This window comes from Phragmites australis, chromosome 24, assembly GCF_958298935.1.
Source record: "Phragmites australis chromosome 24, lpPhrAust1.1, whole genome shotgun sequence".
In the NCBI taxonomy this organism is placed as follows: domain Eukaryota; kingdom Viridiplantae; phylum Streptophyta; class Magnoliopsida; order Poales; family Poaceae; genus Phragmites; species Phragmites australis.
The window spans coordinates 4,907,067-4,929,274 of NC_084944.1; the positions used below are offsets into that span (position 1 = coordinate 4,907,067).

At 42.9% G+C, this 22,208-nt stretch overlaps 2 protein-coding genes across 3 annotated transcripts; both read right to left on the minus strand.

Moving 5' to 3' along the window:
- Positions 1-178: 178 nt before the first annotated feature.
- On the minus strand, positions 179-3,912 carry LOC133907623 (uncharacterized). 2 transcript variants are annotated; one of them, XM_062349695.1, is made up of 3 exons: positions 3,390-3,912; positions 3,123-3,208; positions 179-1,299 (listed from the first exon to the last, which is right to left on the minus strand). In XM_062349695.1, exons 1-3 carry the CDS (start codon positions 3,768-3,770, stop codon positions 615-617), a joined length of 1,152 nt encoding a protein of 383 aa, XP_062205679.1. In that variant the 5' UTR covers positions 3,771-3,912; the 3' UTR covers positions 179-614. The 2 variants fall into 2 exon arrangements, with proteins under 2 accessions (XP_062205679.1, XP_062205678.1); XM_062349694.1 differs by having other exon boundaries at positions 3,072-3,208; positions 3,390-3,911.
- Positions 3,913-5,849: 1,937 nt separating this feature from the next.
- Positions 5,850-15,205, minus strand: LOC133906923 (protein EXECUTER 1, chloroplastic-like). The gene is made up of 12 exons (XM_062348884.1): positions 14,553-15,205; positions 13,068-13,184; positions 12,292-12,357; positions 11,902-12,008; positions 10,952-11,030; positions 9,420-10,136; positions 8,740-8,848; positions 8,473-8,639; positions 8,046-8,120; positions 7,878-7,970; positions 7,684-7,802; positions 5,850-6,432 (listed from the first exon to the last, which is right to left on the minus strand). The coding sequence occupies exons 1-11, from the start codon at positions 15,045-15,047 to the stop codon at positions 7,710-7,712; spliced, it is 2,118 nt and encodes a 705-aa protein (XP_062204868.1). The 5' UTR covers positions 15,048-15,205; the 3' UTR covers positions 5,850-6,432; positions 7,684-7,709.
- Positions 15,206-22,208: the final 7,003 nt, after the last annotated feature.

Here is a 22,208-nt window from a genome sequence, read left to right on the forward strand (position 1 = left end):
ATTCTACCAAATTATGAACAATATAGTATGAGCAACTTTGAACGGTTGAATTCACGTAAGAGAAAACAATGTATAAAAAGTAGGTTTTTGCATGTAGGTTCCGAAGAGTAGCTAAAGCAGCAAGCTTACATGCACTAACAAACAACAACGCAAAATGACCGCATCGTAATTAGGTAGCTAACACACAAAAAAGAACTCAAATGCAGGTCAAGGCCAATTTCTTCTATATTTTAGGATATGGGATCACACATACAACATATGTATAGCCGCCCTTTGATCCTACATTATCTGCATTGTGTACAAAAGAATACCATCCTCAAATATCCAAGTCTCCTCTATGTCATCTATAACTTATGTGAAGAATACTAACGATGCTACCCTTGGTGCAACATCTCCAATATAACATGAGAACCATGTAAATCTAATCTAAGAACTATCCGCATCATGGAAGATATGTGTCGGATCTTCTGTATTTTCCAACTAGCAGGAACCAATCGAGGTCCTGCACCTCCGCCTGCTTCCATTGCTGGGAAGACTGGTGCCAACCTAAGCTCTTCCCGGGCCTCCTGAAGATCAGGGAAAATCACCATTAATAACCAAGATGCGACGAATTATTAATCTCGAGCCTCCTTGTTTCTCCAAGCAGCAATTGGCTTTGGGATATTGTCGAAGCGAGGGATAGGGAGAGGAAGAGCAAAAGCATCTGGTTTTAAGCTCCACTTGCTCGCTGACCATATGGAGGAACTGGTGTTGCTCTCTGGCTCTTGGAACTCTGGAGTGCTAGATGATTTCCGTACAGTTTGCAACCCATTGACGAACAAAGGCTCTGCCATTGCAAAAAGATTCTGCTGACTCTTGTTCATGTCTGGTCGATTGCTCGACTTTGGCCTCAATGCCAGGCCTTTCCCAGCGCTTGCCAAGAAGTCGCCACCATTTTCCTCCCTAGGTAACAGCTCACCATCAGCTTTCTGGCGCCGCCTTATCAACCTTTCACTGTCACCATTCTCATCAGTCTCGCCATTCACAAGAGAACCTATCGTCAAGCTTCTGGTTTTATTATTCTGAAGAGGGAACGGATCAGAATTTGGTGGCTCAAGCCACGGCTCAACATCCAAACAAGCAGATTTGCCTTTTCTATAGACTGTCATTTCAGTGCCTTTGCCTGTTTGATCTCTCTTTGGAGGATGTGCAAGGCCATAGTATCCCTGCAAAAGGCTCATGGCTGGCGAAACTTTGTGCTTTGGTGTTTTCAATATTGAATCCAAGATATCATCATGAATTCGACGTGGAGTACATTCCCTGAAACAATAATATTGTTGTATCAGGTAAGGCATAAAGTAGACCAAGCAAAAATGTCTGCTGATCTGGACAGCATTTCATAAAATGTAATTTTTGTGGAAGTGCTATAGCCTCGATAAGTTAGCAATAAGAAGCACTTGCAAGTTGCAATGCCAAATTGCCAACTAGAGAAAAAGACTAAAATTTTATGGTGCATAATGAATAAAACACTGATACAGTAGAATTTATCCAAAAACACCTCACACTCGTAGGATGTAAGTGCATACAGCTTTGCGGACATTATTTTAGAACATGTAACGGATAATACATGCTTGATGGAAACAAGATAATTGCAGCCACGTAAGCACAACATGACAAAGATCTATTCGCACCCTGGTTCACGTGCACCTTTTACTCATCTTTCAATGCTCTTCGCATGTCAATTTAACTAATGTCCAGAACTACTACTATGGTCACATTAGGAGAGGTTAAAGTCGAGAACGAGCCGTAGCTTGTTTGGCAAGTCGTACGGGTGGCACGCTGCCCACCACGTTCGATCCCCAGGATCAGCGCTGGTGTCTCACCGGGGCTCGCCCCCAAGTAGGGTTCCCACACATGTTGGGTACCACAGTACGAGACCATCTCTTCAAGGCAGGTGTATGAGTGTGAGTATAGGTTGTAGGTCTTAGCTTGCGCTTAAAAGGGTGTGTGTGGGTGGGTGAGTGCATGCGTGTGGTGTGGGTCTCTGTGTGAATTCAAATACTACAACTTGTACTTCGAGGGCCTACTCAAAAAAAAAGGAGAGGTTAAAGTCGCCAAAAGAAATAAGCTAATAACCATGAAATATTCCACATTAGCTTTCATACAGTCCGAACCCCAAATATCAAGTCATATGATCACAGATAGAAAAAGTGGGTAAATGAAAAATTCTTAACTCCAACTCCTTCAGTTACAGTGTCTAGTGCATACATATTCAATTAAAATTGTGTTCTAGTTCTTTCCATAAAAAAACAAAAATAACTGCAGGACGCGTGAAGTAACCAACTCATTTGAATAGTACAAAAGATCAAAACAACTCGAAGCACTCCACAGGGAAGGGGAAAAACATTTCTAAGATACCAAAGGTAGAAAAGGGAATAGCTAAGGAATATTTGCTGCTCGCATTGAACATGGAAACAAAGATCGACAAAAGGTCAAAAGGTAATAACTCATGCTGCATGTCTAGTCGTCTAGATTCTAACAAACGTGGCAAGTGGTTTTCCTAGCACTAGGGGAATGTCCACCTACAGCATGCATAGTTCAACACTTCCTCAGGTCTATAGCAGGTATGTGGGGACTTTGTAGTTCATATATGCTTCCCTCTCCAAGCACAAATCTCAAAAACAACCTGAATGGTCGATGTGATGGTGGGATGCCCCCTCGGTGGTTGAAAAGCTTTTTGAAACAAACATGTACGTCGTGTAGTTGAAACTTGAAACAATAAGAATCGTTTGCACTAAACTACAAGACTAAGATCCCCTTTCAATTTCTTTCAGGTTAGTTTATACACTTCGATTCCACGTGACAATAGTGTAAGTCATCCTCCAAGTACTCAACTACCTAGCACCGGTGTTCTAATCTGACCTTGACCATAATACATCTAGAAAACTTGTATCAATTCTGTAAACAACTATTGACAATCAATTAACACAAAACAAAACAAAACACTTGCTCAGCAGCACTGTGTAACTCGCTACTTCACTAGTGACATGGTTTAAGTGACATGCTGATGCAGAATTTCGCAATCTAACTACCTGTCATCACTCTCATATGAACCATTTTGCTGGCAAGACGACGGAGGATACCTCCCCGGGAGCGGAATCCGCAGCGTCTTGTGTGCAAACATCTGGAGGTCCGTTGAGAGGCCATTCAGCCTCTTAATGTCCGCTACCTGCACGATCCAAATACGCAAATCATTCTAAAATCATTTTCCTCATAAATACACAACAGAGCTGCATTCCACCCCCAAACAGCTACAAGTTAAAGAATGCTGTTATTTTATACCCCATCTGGCATTCCAAAGTAATACTAAAACCAGAGACCCTAAAAGAACATCACTCCTGTCGCGTTACCTCGACGCCGTACTTGATGGCGACGCCCGCGAGTGTGTCGAGCTTGCCCACCCGGTGCAGCATGTACTGCCCGCACGACGACATCGCCGGCGCCGGCGACGACGCCGACGGGGATGAGGACTGCGAGGGCGACTGCTCCACTGCTACGGTGGCCGCCGCACCCACTTCCTCGATCTCGCCGAGCCCGCGGGCCCCGCCGTCACAGAACCCATTGGCGCGAGGGAAGGCCTGGTCCTTGGGCAAATGGGGGCGGCTCATGACATCCGGAGGCGCGGAGGGGGGAGATCTGGGCGCGGGCGGCGCGGATTCGGGGCGGGGCCTCGCGAATTCGCCGTCTGTGGCGGCGGCGGCGTGATACGGGGGAGGAGGTGGCGCGAGCATGCGAAGAATCAGCGAGGAGAGAGGAGGACGAGGGTGTGAGAGGAGAGAGAGGGGAGTTCGCACGAGGTCTGGCTTGTTTGACGCGGCTCGGGGAAGGAGAAAATTGATTTTTTGCACTCTCAGGCACCCTCCACTCTAAATTGCCGCGTTGTTATTTTACCACTTGGAACAATTATACTTCATATTCCTCGTCAATCTCTTCTTTTCTACACGCCGGTTCACTCTTTTTTTTTAAGCATGACGTACATGTGCCTCAGCAACAGTAATGTTTGTATATAAATTCATAATCAATCCTTCACCCGTTGCATTTGACTAGGGTTTGTACGGTCACCTCTCCGTAACTTCTCCTCCCACTCCTATATCGTTGGCGGGGGTTAGGTGGACATCCACCACAAGCAGCTCCGCACACTTGGCCACCCTTTGACGGCAGCACCGGGTCGTGAAGTGGGAGGAGAAACCATTAGTCTCTCTATCAGAACAACGTCACTGATGCGGAGGAGGCGGGCAGGCGTGATACGCGCATGGTGGGGACAGCGTAGAGCACCTGAGGTGGAACTGTTCCACCATCATCTCCAAGCTCGCATGACCGCTGAGTCAGACATCGCGGACATTGCTGCCAATGTTGAGTCCCAAACCTAGCAGCACCCATCCCCTTATCGTCGCGACGGCTCAAGATCTACCCCGAAGCTACTATTGCGTGGCATGGCTGGTGCCGCGTGGCACTCGGGGCGGTAAGATTGTATAAATCTAATATGCTCATGATCGGAGTCGAAGTCCTGGGTGGGGTGGGGATTGAATCGATAGATGTGTGTGCCGCTATTTGGAATGAGAAGGAGAGGTTGGATGAGTTAGGGATTCAGGTGCTCTACACGTGCGCACTCTAGAAGATGAGTGACGGTGGAAATTAAAGGAGGAAGATAACCCTGACATATGGGACCATGAGTGGTTTTGGTATTTAAGGGGGAAAATAGCAAATAGCAATGTGGCGAGAAATAGAGTGACCATTTAGAGTGGAGCATACAAGAGGGGAGTTGGGAGTGGCAAAAAATCATTTTTTTTCCCCTCGAGGAAGAAGGGATGAGAGATACGTAGCGCATGGAAAAGTCCTTCCTATTTTTCCTCTCTTTGAAGCTTCCAATATTTTAATAACATCATAGAATATTCAAAAGGCACCTAATCTCTATTTGAAAGAAATGGAAGTTCCCACCTGAAATCGAGTCTCCAGTTGTTGTTTGAAATGGTCTTTCATCTGCAAACCCAAGCATGCTAGACCACGGAGAAGACGGTTAGCATGGCAATAGATTATGTTGAACTGAAACTCAATATTTTCTGGCTCCTTCGTGACAAATTTGTTTTTTAAACATCTGTTACAAATTTGTGAGCATACGAAAATATGGTTATATAAAATCTCATTTGTTATCTTTTTCACCGTAACTCTCCACTTGCCACAACCAAACGAGGTTGCAGCGTATTGCGCCATCACTGGCCATATCTTCTTCGTCGCCTTTGAGTAAGGCTATCCCTGTTGGCTTCTGCAAAGCTCAATGCGACCATGACAGGGTCTACGTGAAGACGATGATGCAGAAATGCAGCATGGTGACGTCTGCATCATGGTGACGGGACCAAGTGTTCATCATGTGATGACACGAAGACGATGATACAACACGCGTACATGGAGCTCGGTCAAGTGCGCAGCAAAGCCAAATACCCGACGAAAGGTGAGTACAATGGTGGAGTTATGATACAGGGCAGAGGGAGTTTGTCCTAGAAGCCACGATTAACCTGAAGACATGGTACAAGTACAAGGCAACCAACCTCGACGATGACGGTTTGACTTGTTAGGATCATAGTACGAATTTTATATGAAACAACGCACGGGCATTCGACCTGTCCCAAAGAAACATTGGAACTTGAACATTGTATGCCCTCTGTCGTTTACGTGCGAAACAAACACGAGAGGAGCAAGTGACACATGACGAGTATGTAACTGGTAGCTTCAGCGACAGCACAGCCTTTTCTACCCTTACTTGTTGGAGAGGGGGAAAATAAAAAATAGAATCTTTGATTAGGAAAAGGGCATAGTTAAACGAACTTCAATACATTATAAAATGTGTTGAGCTGCATATGCACATCAATCTACGCCTCTGCTGCTGGTTGAAACTATATGTACAAATATGATGGCCACTGTTTGCAGCTCGATTATTTGAAAGCTGTTGCTCATATTTCACATACAACTGTTCCTGTATGAAAACTATCAAGATGCGCTCAAAACTGTTAAATGCTGGTTGCGGCTACATAACTGTACCTTTAAGTGCTTTAATTCTAATTGTCCTGAGAAACAGAGGACTATGGGACGTTTTTTATGCGGCAAACCCGGTTGAAATGCCTTGGCCTCGAGTCGTTAACCAGGTTGAAGAGCAAAGTGGAAGTGGAATAAGTATATGATAGTGCCCACGGCTCACCCATGTTGGCAGCATGATATTATGAGCTCTCTTCACCCTCATGGCATGTTTTCAGAGTCAATGGAGATGCCACTTAACTCGCGCAACATACGGCCGGTGTTATCCACATTGAACCCCGTACTTGGGAAATGTAATGGCAGGCAAGACTCCAGTTGGCTCCAAAGGCAACTATGTACATAGTCACGCGAGATCGGAATGACCTGACAAGAAGTGCAACAAATCTAATGTTAGGTTTCCTGAATTATTAAAATGTTAGGCACACACAATTTTAGAGTAGGTAAAAAAGGCCCTCAGAACACAAGCAGCAAAAGACAGAACCTAAACTGAATTAAGATGTATAGCCCTAAACTCTCTGGTTATGGGTCATGCAAGCATATTAGTTAGCAAAATAGCACATATGACCCAAAAAAACATAATAAAGCAGGCATAATGTAGGGGAACAGGACGGTTTCTGCTCTACAGTCTCAACACTGACCAACTATAAGAAATGGTAATAGCTCTTCACTGCAGAGGGCACTTCCATTCTTGTGTTCACTTATTTGAATGAACGACAATAAAGTACAGCCTAGAATCACGCATGATAAAATCAGCCAGTTCAGAAAAAGCTGGAGTATCGTGCTGAATACTCTTACAGCTAATTAATGAGCAGAAGAGGCTAGCAGCGTGTCTGTCCAGCTATGGCACAAGCACCTCTGGGTGCATACATCCTAAATGCTTAACCCAAACAACATTTAGACATGCTTCCTAACAAACATCAGTCTGCCAGAACATTTCTAACTATTCAAGATACTACACTTTTAAACCAGACAGATCCAACATAATGAGATCCTCAGGCAACAAATGAAGAAATTAGTCCTTGAATTCATCAAAGACATGCATAAATACCAAGCCAACATGTTAGTGAGAATATGAGAAGTCCAGAACCATATTTACAAAGTTCCCTACCGCAGTGCTTAGCCAAATTTAGAATTAAATTGACCATGTTCTCACTACAAGTATACTACAAGAATCAAACACAACTTTGATCCAAAGTAGACAGACCATAGGAAAATCATGGTGGCTACCAGTAGTGGCTTCAATAGCATTGCAAAATAACAGCAGTGGAATTTATCCTAAATATATGCAAAGCTTACGCACTTCATTCAGTTCCGGCTCTACCCTATGAGAGAGCACCAACTGCTGCCTCAAAATGAAATTCAGCCAGTTCAATCCATCTTGTTCATTTTAATGCTTAGAACAGAGTTGATGACCATTTAGGATGAATATAGCATTTCCAGAAAGAAACTACGCCAAATTTGGATCAGTGGTGGCCTGCAACAACCAACATGCACCACCTCTACATGAAAGTAAAAATATTGGCATTTGGCAAGTGCAGAAGACGCAACAGTAAATATTATTTTAGTACAACAATGGCTGAATAGTAAACCACCGCAAGATGAAATGCAGTTTACCTTTAACTTCTTCTCTTAGAGGGGAACTAGTCAGGAAGCCTCAACTGCCTAAAGAATTCGAAAAGATGAAAATTTGATGTCCAGTAAAAGAAAGCTATGACAGGACCATCTCTGATGAACTGCAAGTTGCACAACAGAAGTGTTAAAAAATAATGAGTATAGGACAAGAGATGTGCTTTATTTATTAAATTCACCTTCCCATCTAGTATCAAAAGCTCCCCATCAACCCACCGGGGGTTTTGGAAACCAGGATCTGCAATTTTCCTTTGCCCTTTGTACCTAGCAACCTATATCATATGGAGTTGTAAGGTTTAATGTTTGTTGGTGAAAAGACAAAATCACTGTTCGGATTATGGAAATACCACTCCGAGTTCTCTAGGGATGATTCCCTTATGAGGAAGCTGATAGCGTTCGCCAACTTTTGCACGAAAGACAACCTGGCATAAGAATCATACCATGCCAATTTGAATTATTATGCTTATCATTGAAATAACACACATTAAATAACTATTTAGACTGAGAGTGGGCACTCCTTAGGAAAATTTCATGCAAAACTGAAGGAAATCAACAGGGAAGATTGTCCAAAAATGTGCAAAATATCACAATATGATGACCACACTACTTAGCAGAGAATTGGTGAGTGAAAACTGCAAGTTAACATGGGAATATAAAAAATGATGTATTAACTATCCTTCTAAATGGGAAGGGCATAAACCAGAGCACACACATTACTTACAACCATTATATATTTTTGTGTGGTAATAAGAATTAGTGAGAAAAAAACATCACCTGACCGGCTGGCACAAGGTTGTCCCCTGTTAATTTTACAGCTTCAACATACTCGTAGAATAGTAGATCCCTGTGCTCCTCAGACGAATTATCCTCCCGCCATTGACCAAATTTTCGTTGCAAACTAAGAATTTCTGAGTCAAATCCTGATGCAGTCACATATAAGCCTGCCCAAAGGATGCCTTTCAGCCAAAACCAGAAAAAGGGAGAAGACGAGAAGAATGTTATCATTAAATGATCCAGTGGTAGGTACGATTTAGAACATACCGGTAAGAGGATCTGAAGATATAGTCATCTGAATACGGCTGAAGTGGGTAACTCCATGCAGTTTTTTCTGAATCTTGTTATTATGTTGCTTGATGCCAAGTTGTAGTATCTGCATAAGTTGAAATGACATCAAAAACCAGTCTATAGGTCTATTTTCTTTACGCAGGTCTGCAACACCATTGACAAATTCATGCTCTTTCTTACTCCATGCATCTATAATATTCGATTGTTAAACTGATTGGTATTATTTGTGTTTGTGTGCATTTGAGAAGAAGCACTAAATACTAAAGAGACATCAAGGGTCATCATGTTCGAAGGTACTAATTCAGATCTAACAATATGACAATCAACAGCAAACTAGAAAAGCAGGTATTGTACATATTATGCAAAGAAATAATTGACAGATCCATGCTCTCTATCAAAAGGACAAGGTGGCGCTGTTTACAAAATAAATGCAGTTCACCAAATTCACTGGGATTCAAGCATAAAAAAAAAAAGTTATGTTTGGTGTTTTACCAGTTCATACAGATACTGAACAGCCCATCTAAAGAGACACCAAACCAGAGGAGACCATTAATTGCCAATCGTTAATCACCATGGTCAAATAAGACAGTAATTGATGTTTGTTTCAATTCAATCAAGCATAATGAAGGGTAATGCAAAACACTATAAATGTTTACCGATAGTTTCTTGTTGCTGCCACTCAATTTTACTCGATCAAGTTGGACAAAACCATCATCATCCTGCTGACTGGTACGCAAACCAACTGTTTTTTTCGAAGTCTGCTGGGCCTTTTTGGAATCTTGTTTTTTACTGTATTGTTCAGTATAGAAGGAAAATGAGAAGCGGTCTCTTTTTTCTAATCTAGCCGGCATTCGTTCAAAAGCTTCAGCTGATGAATGAGAAGCATAATCGTTGCTATTCTCACTGACAAAATCAATAGAAATCAAGGTTTCAATATCATTATCATCGCCAGATTCATCACCATTCTCTTCTGCAGAAACTATTTCTGCTCCTTCACTGTTATCCTCATCACCAATATCCTGTGAAGATTCATTTTCGACCTCAGGATCATCATTGTCATCATCTTCCTCTGAAATCTGATCAAAAATATTGATTATGTAGTCTTGGTTGACATTTTCCATGGGTACCACTTTCAAGATTTTAATCCTGGGAACTGCAGTTGAATCGCTTGACAAGTTTTTCAAACCAGCTGGGTCAGCAGCAATATTGTTATCGTCACTATCTTCATCATCCATTTTTACACCTCCATCGAATTCTTCGTGCTTAGACCCTACTGAACTGCTAGATATGTTTATACTGTCGATGCCAAGTTTCTCTCTTAACATGCTTGGCAATTGGTCAGAATCATTTTCATCTGGTTTCAGATGCACCGCCTGAAATCAACAGCCCGATTTTGTCAGAAGATGAACGGAACTAAAACACATTAGTTAACAAGATAACAGTTCTCGTAACCTTACTCATGGCTGCTGCAAGATTTTTGGTTTTTTTTAACACAATATCAGCTCTTTAGATTGGAATTCGATCAAATCTGACATAGGAAAACACCTCACAGTGCATGCTAAATATAATACAGATGCTAAAGTTCAATGTACATGAATTTGTGGCCATAAGGAAACTAATGAGCAGCGATAATGGGAAGGGTGTTGGCTCAATTGCATGAATAAAGCCTAGAACAGTCTCCCAGACTTGCTTAGAACTCAAGAGTGCCTAGAATACAATGACACGCAGTTCTGCTGCGTGTTAAAGTAAAAAAACAGTCTCCCAGACATCACAACAGCAGCTGTGAAAGTGGAACCAAGTTTTCCATGCTAACCACTCAAGTCTGAAGGACATGTGCATGTACAGGCCTTCAAGCATATAACCCAAACACGCAGAGTTCATAATATATATAAAAAAAAGGGGAAATGTAATGCTGACCAATATGACACTTCCAGGTGTCATTACCATAGTCTACAATGTCATTGTCATATCAAATGAAAGAAAGGATGTCATCCTGTGTTTCCAGGAGCGCATGAGATAACATGATATTCTAATTATGAAACTGTTAACAAGTGGCAACATTTCTATGATAAGAAAGATGACTTTCGAAGAAAAGAATTCCAATAACAGGGGTCACACGGAATTCCATTTCCAAGATGATTTTCAATTGCATAATGATTTTTCTTTTACTAAGTGTAAAACATTGTACCTGCAGGTTGTATCCACCATTTGCCTCTGCAAAGTATATTTCAAAAATAGGGAAACCAGGGCCGTCTGAAGCCAGCTGTCTGAAGATGTAGGAGTGAATTAAAAAGTCATTAAGCATGCAAAACAAATATTTCATACAATGATACAATAAATTAAACATGTTCCACATCAATAAAATGAAATCAGATAAGAGTTCATTACAATCTTTACAAGCATATTGATCACCAGCACATATATTGAAGAAAGTTCAAAATTATAGGGCTGATTATATTAATTTATGAGACTAATGTAGTTTTGCTACTGTTCAAGCAGCCTTGTTACACTATCTTACCAACTACGAATGCTAAAAAGAAAACAATTTCTTCTTGCAGTTCTCCATAAAACATTGTTATGACTTATGATTGGCATGGATACTAAGACCTGTTTTGAGTTATTAAAAAAATAACTAATTTGTTACGAATCCATAACCCGTTTTGTCAATGGAGTATAATAATTTCACCCAATTCTTCACAAATGAGCTTCGGCGATTGATTTAACCATCAAGTAGGCTAACTCAACCACAAGCGGAGACACATCTCTACTGCCGCACCCATCAAGTTCTCTAAGAGTGGCACTCCTGATGCCTCAAATCATCATTAATATGTACCCAATTGCCACAATGGCATTGGCAATAGTTCCTTAAACTAGAGCATACTGCAGTAGCCCGTATTATCCTAGGCATTTTTTTCCAAACACCAACGAAATAGTGATAAATGAAATGAATACAAACATTCCATCCATTAAAACAAAAACAAAAGGCATGAGCAGCAAGTCCACTCGCAATTATCAATTAAAGAAAAACACACTCTGGCCTCTAGAGTAAAAAAGCCCAAACTGCCCTTAAGGCAGTAATAACAAATATCAGAGATGTAATTATGCACGTAAATAATAAATCATCAACATAATTAATACCTTGTATCATAACTTCTTGCCACATATCGACCATGTTCAGCACCTATATGAATAATAAGACCATATGGATCAGACGAATTTCCGGAAATTCCAGACCACCATCCCACCTGCATGTGCTCTAACGGATCAGGCAATAACATTATTTTGCACGGATGGAAAGAAATAAATGCAGAAATAAGTCATTATGAATTACAAGTATAATCAAGATTTACTTTTTTGCGAAAGAATAATCAAGATTTATTAACTTGGATGGAAAGAGGGTAAATATGGATGGCAAGGGGTACATGTTATAGTTCATAGCTGCAACCATATAATTCCCATCCAAAAAAAAAGAACCATAAAGTTAAAGCCGTATAATTTACAAACATAGAAGAACTATGTGGTACTTACCAGTCCTGCACCAGCATGATCTCTGATATATGCTGCGTCCCTGTAGCGCTCCTCTTCTATGGCCCTCTGTTTAAACCCAAAACAATAGTCAACTATCTTGTGAATTAACAATTTTAATCCACCTACTTCGGTCATGGATCAAATTAGTTCTTCTACACAAAAATCAACGATACCGATTCCTTTATAAACAGAAGTGTCGTATTGTTAGCCGCCCTTCTGTTATCAACGCAGTTAGACATATGGAATAGTATAATGCTACTGGTCACGATGGAGGATGTCAATACAATAGCTAAGAGAAGATTTGGGTGCAAGAACACCTTGTTGTCCCCATACATTGAGTTACTTCAGACAGCAGCAAATTTATTAACTATTGCTTATTACTCCCTTCAGTCACATCCTCCAAAACACCACTTTGACAACTAATTTACTAAACTTCTAGTATTGTGTTTGTACTTTTTAAACAAATCTACACATATCGTTTTCTATATACAATATAAATGTTCACAGATATATGGGAGCCAAAGTTTAAATTGTCTGGACGTGGGAATCCTAAAATGTCACTTATTATTTACTGGAGTACTCTGCATCTAAACCGCCAACCATGCCAGACATTAGTCCCTTTGTAGCACAGGACCAACAGTACACTTTTTAACAAGTAGAGGTATCTGCTTGGCTTTTATTATATAGAGGGGCCAATTAAGTATTGCAATAAAATGATAAGGATCAGAACTGTCATATACAACTAACTACGTAAAGAAACAACAGATATTTCTTACATTTAAGTCAGAAATAGCTCTGCCCACAGCGTCGTTTTTTGCTGTAGCGGCAATAGCCAACCTCAATTTATGAGCACTCCTATAGTCTTCTCTATAAACAGCAGCCCGGAGTTGCAGCTGAAATGCAATATACAGCTATCAAAATATTTGCAATTTGACAATATACAGCTATTATGAAATTTGAAGTGAGATATAAGTTAATGGGGGAAAAGGCCTGCACACATACACATGGGTGAACCAGGCAAGCAGCCATTCACACAGAGAGAAGTTCTATCCAAGTGTTCTTGAAAAAGTTCTATTCAGATATCATGTGACTAGGAGCTCAATAGTTTAAAATCACATCACACATCACTCAAATGGCACATACTCCTGACACTCTACAACACTGGCATGAACCAAGGAGCTTTTCAGCAACATTAGATGGCAAATCATGCGGCTTATAGTGATTACAAAAGAGATACACAAGTTTTAAGTTGTGTGATCACAGGTTCCATGGCAACTGTTGTAATTCCAGCACTACATTCGAGCAGTGTTACCTGGACACCCATATCCAAAAAAATTTACCGAATCGGACACCCCAAATCCGAGCCAGATTCCGACACCCATGTCGGATTTCGCATGTCCAAATTTTCTTTGCCAAATCAGACACTTGAATCCGAGTCAGATTCCGATGCTCGTGTCCGTGTCCGTGTAACACAGCATTTGAGCAGAGGGGCTCTATCTACAAACAGACTTCAACCTTGTGAACCTATTGGGCGATTGGGCCTATCATGAAAAGGATATTTCAGTGTTTGAGATTCAGCATTGCAACTTTAAATGTGTATTGTTGACAACATGTTAAAAGTCGACAAGTCATTGGTGTTGTGATAGATAACATAGGCAACAAATGGAATATGTCGATGGTTTTGATGAATCATTCTTTCATCAGCCTACAAGCTGGTCTGGGTAATACATCAAACAACCTTCGGGACTAGTTCACACTGCTATTTGACAAAAACATTAGCTTAAAAGCAGCCTGTTCAAATTTGAGCGCGGGTTTAATAGTTCTTTTTCCCACAGTAAGCTTCCTAGAACAGTTAATTGGAATGAATGCAGTACATAAAGTATCCACATTAGGCAATTTTTCTTGAGACTTGTTCCATCCAAATCACGACGCATAATGCACAAGCTAAATATAAAATGGCAAATGATTACGTAGATGCTATTCACATAATGGTACACCTGCATTGCATGAAATTTGCCATTGTTGGTCCCTTTTGGAAAACATATATTGTTTTGATCACCGCCCTCAGGGTCAGGGGCATCTTTAAGGATAAAATTCTTAAATTTGATACTACTTACCAATAAAAATCTCATCTTTATTCAACAACGTTTTCAAAATTAAGTTAGCCAGTAAGTGATTAGTAATGTCAAAAATCCAATGCTGCGTTGTGAGCAAGTCCCATCCACATTCACAGGTACGCAATTTTAGTTAGGAAAATCAACCTGTAGCTCGTCAACGAGACGCTCGCTCTCCTCAATCAGAGCAAAGTGCCGCTTCCACCTCTCCCAGCTCCACTTTCCCTCTTCCTCCTCCACCTCCCTCTCCTCTTCTTCATCCCCAATCATCACCTCCTCTTCGTGAGAACTCTCAACCCTCTTTCCCAGACCCGCCTCCTTCGCTGCGAGCGGCGAGGGCCAGTAGTTGCTGACGTACTCGCTCCACCGCCGCACGGCACCCTGGAAAACGTCGTGGAGCATCGCCTCCCAGCCCCAGCGCCGCTGCCCGCCGCCCTCGTCCGCATCGGAGCTGCGCGCGGCGCACCGCACGGCCGACACTCCGCGCGACGGGGACGCGCCGGCGAGGTGGCGGACGACGCGGAGGCGCCGCGTGGTGAGGAACCGGCTGCCGCTAGGGTTCGGGTCCAGCTGCCGCGCACAGGGAGAGGAAGCCGCGGCCGCGGGGAGCGGCGCGCGAGGCGCGGTGGAGACGGGCGCCATGTAGTAGAGGGTAGGCCCTCCTCCGCCACGCGACGGCGGCGGGATGGCACTGGCGGAGGGAAGAGCTTCGTGTCCGTGTGCGCTCTCGGTCGCTGAGGCTCGCGCGTTCCGGTTGGAGTCGTGCTCGTCCTCTCCTCGTGTGGATTAGAACGAGGCGGGGGAAGAGAGGGATAACTCTACTCGCAGCTGTGACAGACAGATGGGCCCTTAAAAGTGGACACTTGGTTTGGGCCCATGCGCTCGTGGCGGCGCTGCGTCCAGTATTTTAGCGGCGCGCGTTTTACAGGCCATCTTTTTTTTGTGCGTTGCTTTCGTCCACGGATATGCGGGGGCCACGGGAAATGCTTCGCACCGACGGCGCTTTGTGTAAAGGCAATGACTTGTGGGGCCCCGCTTGCGTTCTCGCGCGGGTGGGACAAGCAGGTCCGTAGGTGACAAAGGATGGCTTCTCGGATGTTCTGCTTTGAAGACACGGACCCACCTGCAGCCGGACAATACGGCGGATTCACTATGGGGCGTTTGGTTGCTAGCATATATGATGAGTCTGGTCTGTATCTACGAGTAAAGCTTATCTTAATCAAGTACGTATATGTAGTAGTAATTTATTTAATTGTCTGGATATATTTAGTTTGATTGAAAAGAGATTTAGTTTAGTTGATTGTATGAGTATATGTTAAATGAGATTATCTGGATATATCGACCCACTCACGTGTCACAGCCCACTTGCGTGTCTCGGCCCACTCGTGTGTCTCTATCCTTTTCTCCTCGACCAATCGTCCACGGTGTCGCCTTCGCAAGGCAGTCGCGGGAGTACTGACATGACCAAGTATCATCACCACCTCTGTCGCCGCCAATAATACCTCACAGACCACAACAGTCCTAACCTGTGCGAGAAATCCCAAACCCTATCAGAAACTCGCGACAGTGGAGTAGAAAAGAGATAGCTCATGTATCGGGTTCTTATCGGGTCTCGGGTCCCCGTTGGGGCTGAGGGGGGGTTGATTTGCACCTGATTTAATTTTCGGGGCAAGTCAAGTTTTACGTTTGAGGTTTCGGGTCGAATGCGTTCTTACTCCACCCGATCCCGATCCAACCCGTTGCTATCCCTAATCCTGACGTAGTGAATACGTAGAATTTATTGTTACAACATGGCCCAACGGATACAAATATACGGTATTATCCTGGTATGGACTTCGAGCCTCGCTCGACGGATATAGGATCTGTATCCACTCATATAGAAGGATTCACTTATCAATGTCACAAAATTATTTTCATACAAGTAATCAATCATAATCTTTAACTCCTACGTCTGCTCATGCAACCTCAGATTTAGTCACCCAAACATAAACTCAGCTCAATATATTTAGACAGATATAATAAAAGATATTCTTTTTTTCAACAAATATAATTTCGCTTAGTCTGCTTCTCCTCAACATATTTATACGACACAGCTATATAAAAGCTCATCTAAAAAACCAAATACACCTAAATTACTAATCCATACATTCTGAAGCCGAAGTGTTCCGGAAGCTTTTGCGTCTCAAAATATCGTGACGGCTCTGCCAATTGATATGTTCGTTAAAGAGGTAAGGTGGTGTTACGACTTGGCTAGTTTAATGAAAGAGATTTTTGTTCTCGACATCTGGTTGTTTTGGTGCATTCACTACTCTGCAGCGAATGGTGATTATTATACTCTTAATACGTGGTAAGCATGTTGAACTACGGAGCAGTCTTTCATAAGCGCACATATGTGTATCTCTTTTGAGCTGTCTACACGTAGGGTATATTTACCTAGCATATTTCAAATGTGAGTTTCTTTTTGTGCATTTTTGCACAACGTATCAATTATTCTCTTTGCACGTGAATACTCTTGTTGTTACAATTTAATCCGATTACTTATTTATTTATGGATAAATACTTGAATAGGATCAGGGATGGACAGCATTTAATATTTATGTTTATGTTCATAAGCGAAAAATATTATTGACAGATAGACAACTACGGATATAAATAAGATGTACACGTACCTATTAAACCATGTAATCGTATAGTTCTAGACATATGAACCCTAACGTTTCAAATCCTAGTTTCCCACGTGCCCACATCGACCCATCCAGTCATCTTAATTCCTCATCGGCTCAGCCGCCACCTCCAGCCCAGCGCCCCGCCTCCAGCACGCCAGCCCCGCTCACTCCAGACCATGTAAAGAGATGAGCCAGTAAATGATTCGCAACACTATCTAATGCAGTGCCATCTAGGCATCTAGCATATGCATGTCGCATCATACAGTCAAGAGAACTCGTGTACTGCATCTGTTCCCTTGAAGTTTAGAACACTAGTTAAGCATTTTTCCTTGTTCCTTGCACATAAAAATGTCAATTGTTCATTGTATGTTAAATAATCATCCTTTTGGTTGCACAGAAAAATAAAGAATATACAATAAAGGGTTTTTCCAGCAATTTACATGATAGACTACCGCTACCCAAAACGGATATTTACAGACAGATTTTAAACACTATCACAGATGGTTATAGATTCCGTCTCTGTAAAATTGTATATGATATCAAGCTTGTTTTTATAAAACCGTCTACAATATACTTACACACAGACGAATTTTCTAGATAACAGTCTGCAATACACTTGCATAAAAATAGAGTATTACAAAGGAACTCATTTTTTTCACCATATAACCTGGGTCTCAAAATAATTTTAGAAATTAATACATCATATAAAAAGAACATTAGTGATTTTTTTCTAAATTTTTAGGATTTAATTCGAGACACTAACAATTGTTAGAAGTTATAAAAGTAGTATTTTTTGAGAATTTTAGTTTAAATTCTACACATGTATTTTAGGTGAATCTAATTAAAATGTGTTGCATATGGATTATGAAATACGTACACAAAGTTTTTTAGGATTTTTAAAAAAACCGAAGACCACTGATTTTTTATCCGTAAACAGTGAATTTCAAAGATAATAAAAATCTGGTTATGTGTAAAATTAATGTACAAAATTTGTAGTTTTGTGTTACTAGATACAATAGTTATAGTTTTATGTTATAAATGATACGGTAGTCATTTTGGTTTAATAGTTAGTGCACGAGTTTGAGACTATAAATACCCTCCATTTAGTCATTTGAAGGTGTGGCATGCTGCTGGAGTCTAGAGAAAATTCATACATACATGATAAGACATACAAGCCACCAAAGTGCTTAAAGTTATTATTTAAGGTAATTAAGCACAACATTATTGCAATTTACCTTTTTAGAAAGGTTGCAAGCGTTTTGATCGGTAGAGTAGACATATTAGATAATCTAGAACACATTTAGATATAAATTAATTCGTAGAGGAGTTTTTCTCCTTTCTTTTATTTGTACGAAATGTTGGTAGTATTTGACTATGGACGGGCCTCTTGTCTAACCTGAGGTCCATTCATGAGCAAACCCAAGCCAATTTTGACTTGTTTTGTGATAAGGTTTGTATTGAGAATATTATTATACAAATATCTAACAATATTATTACACAAGAGAATGATGAGCTTAAACAAGAAGTGGAGAAGTTTAAGAAGGACTTGACAAGTTTAAAGGGCAAAAGACATATCCAATTTTCTCAAGACAACCGTGTTTTTATAGTGAAGAAACTTACAGAGGGATCCACCGTGACATACTTCAAATGTCATCAAGAAGGCTACAAATTCTTCCAATACAAACAAGTGAAAAAAGAGACTAATAAGAAGAAGAAGATGACAAACCTCTCTAACAAGACATCTGTCGGTGTATCAAGAACCGGGGGTCTCTGAGTCCCGAGACCAGGCCAGCCATCTGCCACATGGCGCCATCCCGCGAGGTCCCTCCTGTGGGGTGGGTAAAGCTCAAGTCTCGGGAGAAGGTGCTCGGGGCCACAGTCACTGGTCCCCGAGCATCCCAGTTCCCCGATGATTCACAGAGTCTAAGTGCCGGAAAGAAAGTGCTCGGGGAGGTGCCCGGTCACCCCCGAGCACCCTAGTCCCCCGATGATCAGAAGAGCTAAGTTCCGGGAGAGAGTGCTCAGGGCTGCGTGCGGCAGCTCTTGAGCGCTCGGTTCCCCGAGGATCCGCTTAAGAGTTTTCGGAAGAGAGTGCTCGGGGCTGCACGTGGCAGCCCCTGAGCACTCGGTTCCCCGAATGATCGTGCGAGAGTGCTCGGGAGAGAGTGCTCGGGGAGGTGAACAGTACCCCCGAGCACCCAGTACCCCGAGGACAATGATAGGCATTCTCGGGAGAGAATGCTCGGGGAGGTGAACAGTACCCCCCGAGCACTCGGTGCCCCGACGACCCAGAAAGGCCCCCGAGGGGCCCACCGATGAGGTGTCAATCAGTCAGAGGTCCGAGGCCGCATTTAATGAGCGTGTGTGGCCTGACATCTCCAACTGCTCCCGCCGCGGTGTCAGTCCCTGCCATGTTTTGGCAGAGAGGCGTGGGGCCATTAATTGCACGGGTCCCGTCCCGTATCATCCGGCTTGCCTCGGGATAACATCGCAAGGATCAAGGCGTTCCGTCTGCCGCCCTGCTGTGGCAGAGGAACAAGACAGAACGGGCACGCCGGGTTGCTCTGCGGCTGCCCGGTGGGTCCTCTCTACGGCGCCCGTTGCCAGGACGTTTATGGTGACAAGTGACCGGACGTGCGGCGTTTTTTCCACCCCCGGTCACTTCACCCAGAAAAAATAATGACGCCTTTCCCAGTCATGGCGTCTTGGAACTTGTGCCCCCCTCCTTCCCGTTCGGAGCATGTCTCGGCAGACAGGTGCTTAAAAGAGCCGGCAACACAGAAGAGAAGATAGGTCCAACCCAATCCAACAGGTTGAAGGATCGACGAACATAGCAAGAACCGAACCATAGACGAACATAAAGCATAAGGCACAGTACCTGCCAAAGAACAAGGAGCCTCAAGCTCTTAGTTAGGCCAATATTCTTGTAACCCGCAACATCCTTGAGGGACTTCCTCAGGACAGTTATCGCATCCATACAGGAGTAGGGTATTACGTCCCTGTGCGGCCCGAACTTGTCTAAATTCCGGTGCATTTACTTCTTTTTGCACTAGGTCGATCACCCCCACCACCGGCCGTTGCATTTACTCTCATTCATTTCTCCGACGAACTTATTCAGGATCATCCCCCGACCGAATCTCTAAAAAGGGGTCTCTCGGGATCCCTGAGACAGGAGTTAATCCTCCGACAATATCTAACCTTTACACCCAGCCTAACTACAAGATAAAGACCAAGAGCAATCACTACAAACTCAAGAAGAAGAAAATGACAAGGTGGTTGCATACATAGTTAGGAGAAAGAATTTGAGATGGAACTAACCCATTTGGATGCCAAGGAAGTCATCACCAACTGGAAAGTTCGATGATCAAAGAAAGATACACGCCAGAGTATTTCCCTAGAGAAGGTTATAGCCATGGAAGATCAAAGATCAATACGCCGGAAGGTCCGGTGATGAAGCAATGCTACACCGGACAATACACTGGACAGTGAACAGTGCAAAGAGGCAGAACGAAATTCAAGACATCGGATAGTCCGGTGATGAAGTGATGTGCACCGGGTGCTAACACTAGAGTAATTTACATGGAGAGGACGCAGTTGGCTCGGATGGCTCAGGATAACTCACCAGATAGTCTGGTGATGGAGACAAAGTATACATCAAAGTGTCCCAATGGTTAGTTTGTGAGAGTGTACTTACTGGATGATCCGGTGTTAGTACTATTGTTCTCACCGGATTATCCGGTGTTAACAACTTTTATGAGCAGGGGGTCGAGCCCGAGCACTCGGCTCCTCCCGACCAGGGAGCAGAGCCCGAGCACCCGGTCAGCCCCGACCACGCCGCCGAGCCTGGGGGCTGCAACAGCCCCTCGGGGGAGGCTGCGGTCCGGCCCCCCCGGGTACAACGACCGGTGTACTTCGTCAAAGAAGCTCTCCGGGAGGCCAAAACAAGGTACTCCCAGGCTCAGAAGTTGCTCTACGCCGTGCTCATCGCTTCCCGGAAGCTGCGCCACTACTTCCAAGCGCATAAGGTCTCGGTGGTTATCACGTATCCACTGGGACGCATCCTCCGGAACCAAGAAGGCATCGGGCGTGTTGTCAAGTGGGCGGTGGAGCTAGCGGAGTTTGACCTACACTTTGTTAGTCGCCAGGCAATCAAAAGCCAGGCTCTCTCTGACTTCGTGGCGGAATGGACGCCCGTCCTCGATGTCGTCCCAGAAGAGATTTCTGCATATCCCGGGCACGATACGCCCGGGTACTGGATCATGCACTTCGACGGTTCCCTCTCGCTGAAAGGCGCGGGGGCCGGAGTGGTTCTCACCTCCCCAACGGGTGAAGAACTCCGGTACGTCGTACAACTGCAGTTCCGTGCATCCAACAACATGGCGGAATATGAAGGTCTCGTCGCTGACCTTCGGGCCGTGGTGGGCCTCGGCATTCGTCGCCTCTTAGTCAAGAAACACATTTAGATAGAAATTAATATATATTTATCTTATATAGTTTTTAGAGTCAAATAAACTCTAAATATCCTAATTCATCTCTCTCTAAAAACGTCACTGATCTCTTCATACTATTCCATAGTTTTTGACCACTGTACAATTATTTGATATGCAGTACTTTGCCATCGAAGCCTGTCTTTGCTATCGTACGTTATAAAATCAAAATTTACTTTTGTAGAGGAGTTTTTCCACTTCCTTTTATTTGTACGAAATGTTGGTAGTATTTGATTATTGATTGTCCATTCGCGAGCAAACGCAGGCCAATTTTGACCCGTTTATGATCCAGCCAATGAGACCCAACCCTGGCACTGAAAATAAGCCCGTATCAAAACCAGGCCACGGCCGACGGTCCAATTCAGAGAAATCCAAACCGTATCGTATTTTGTGGGCTGCTCGTGGCACGATAGGTACAATAGGCCGACTTCGGCCCGTTAAGCACGTTTAGCTTGTTAGCTTGTCAAAAAAACAGATTTTTTTTTAAAATAAGAAAAAATAGAAAAAATTAAAAAAAGAAAATAATATAAAGAGGGTTGGCGTGCGGCTCTATTTATAGTAGGCTAAATGGCAAATAGCCGGATATGTCATGTCTCTTTAAATAAAAAATTCTAGATAACTCAAAAATTCAGAAAAACTAAAAAAATTTA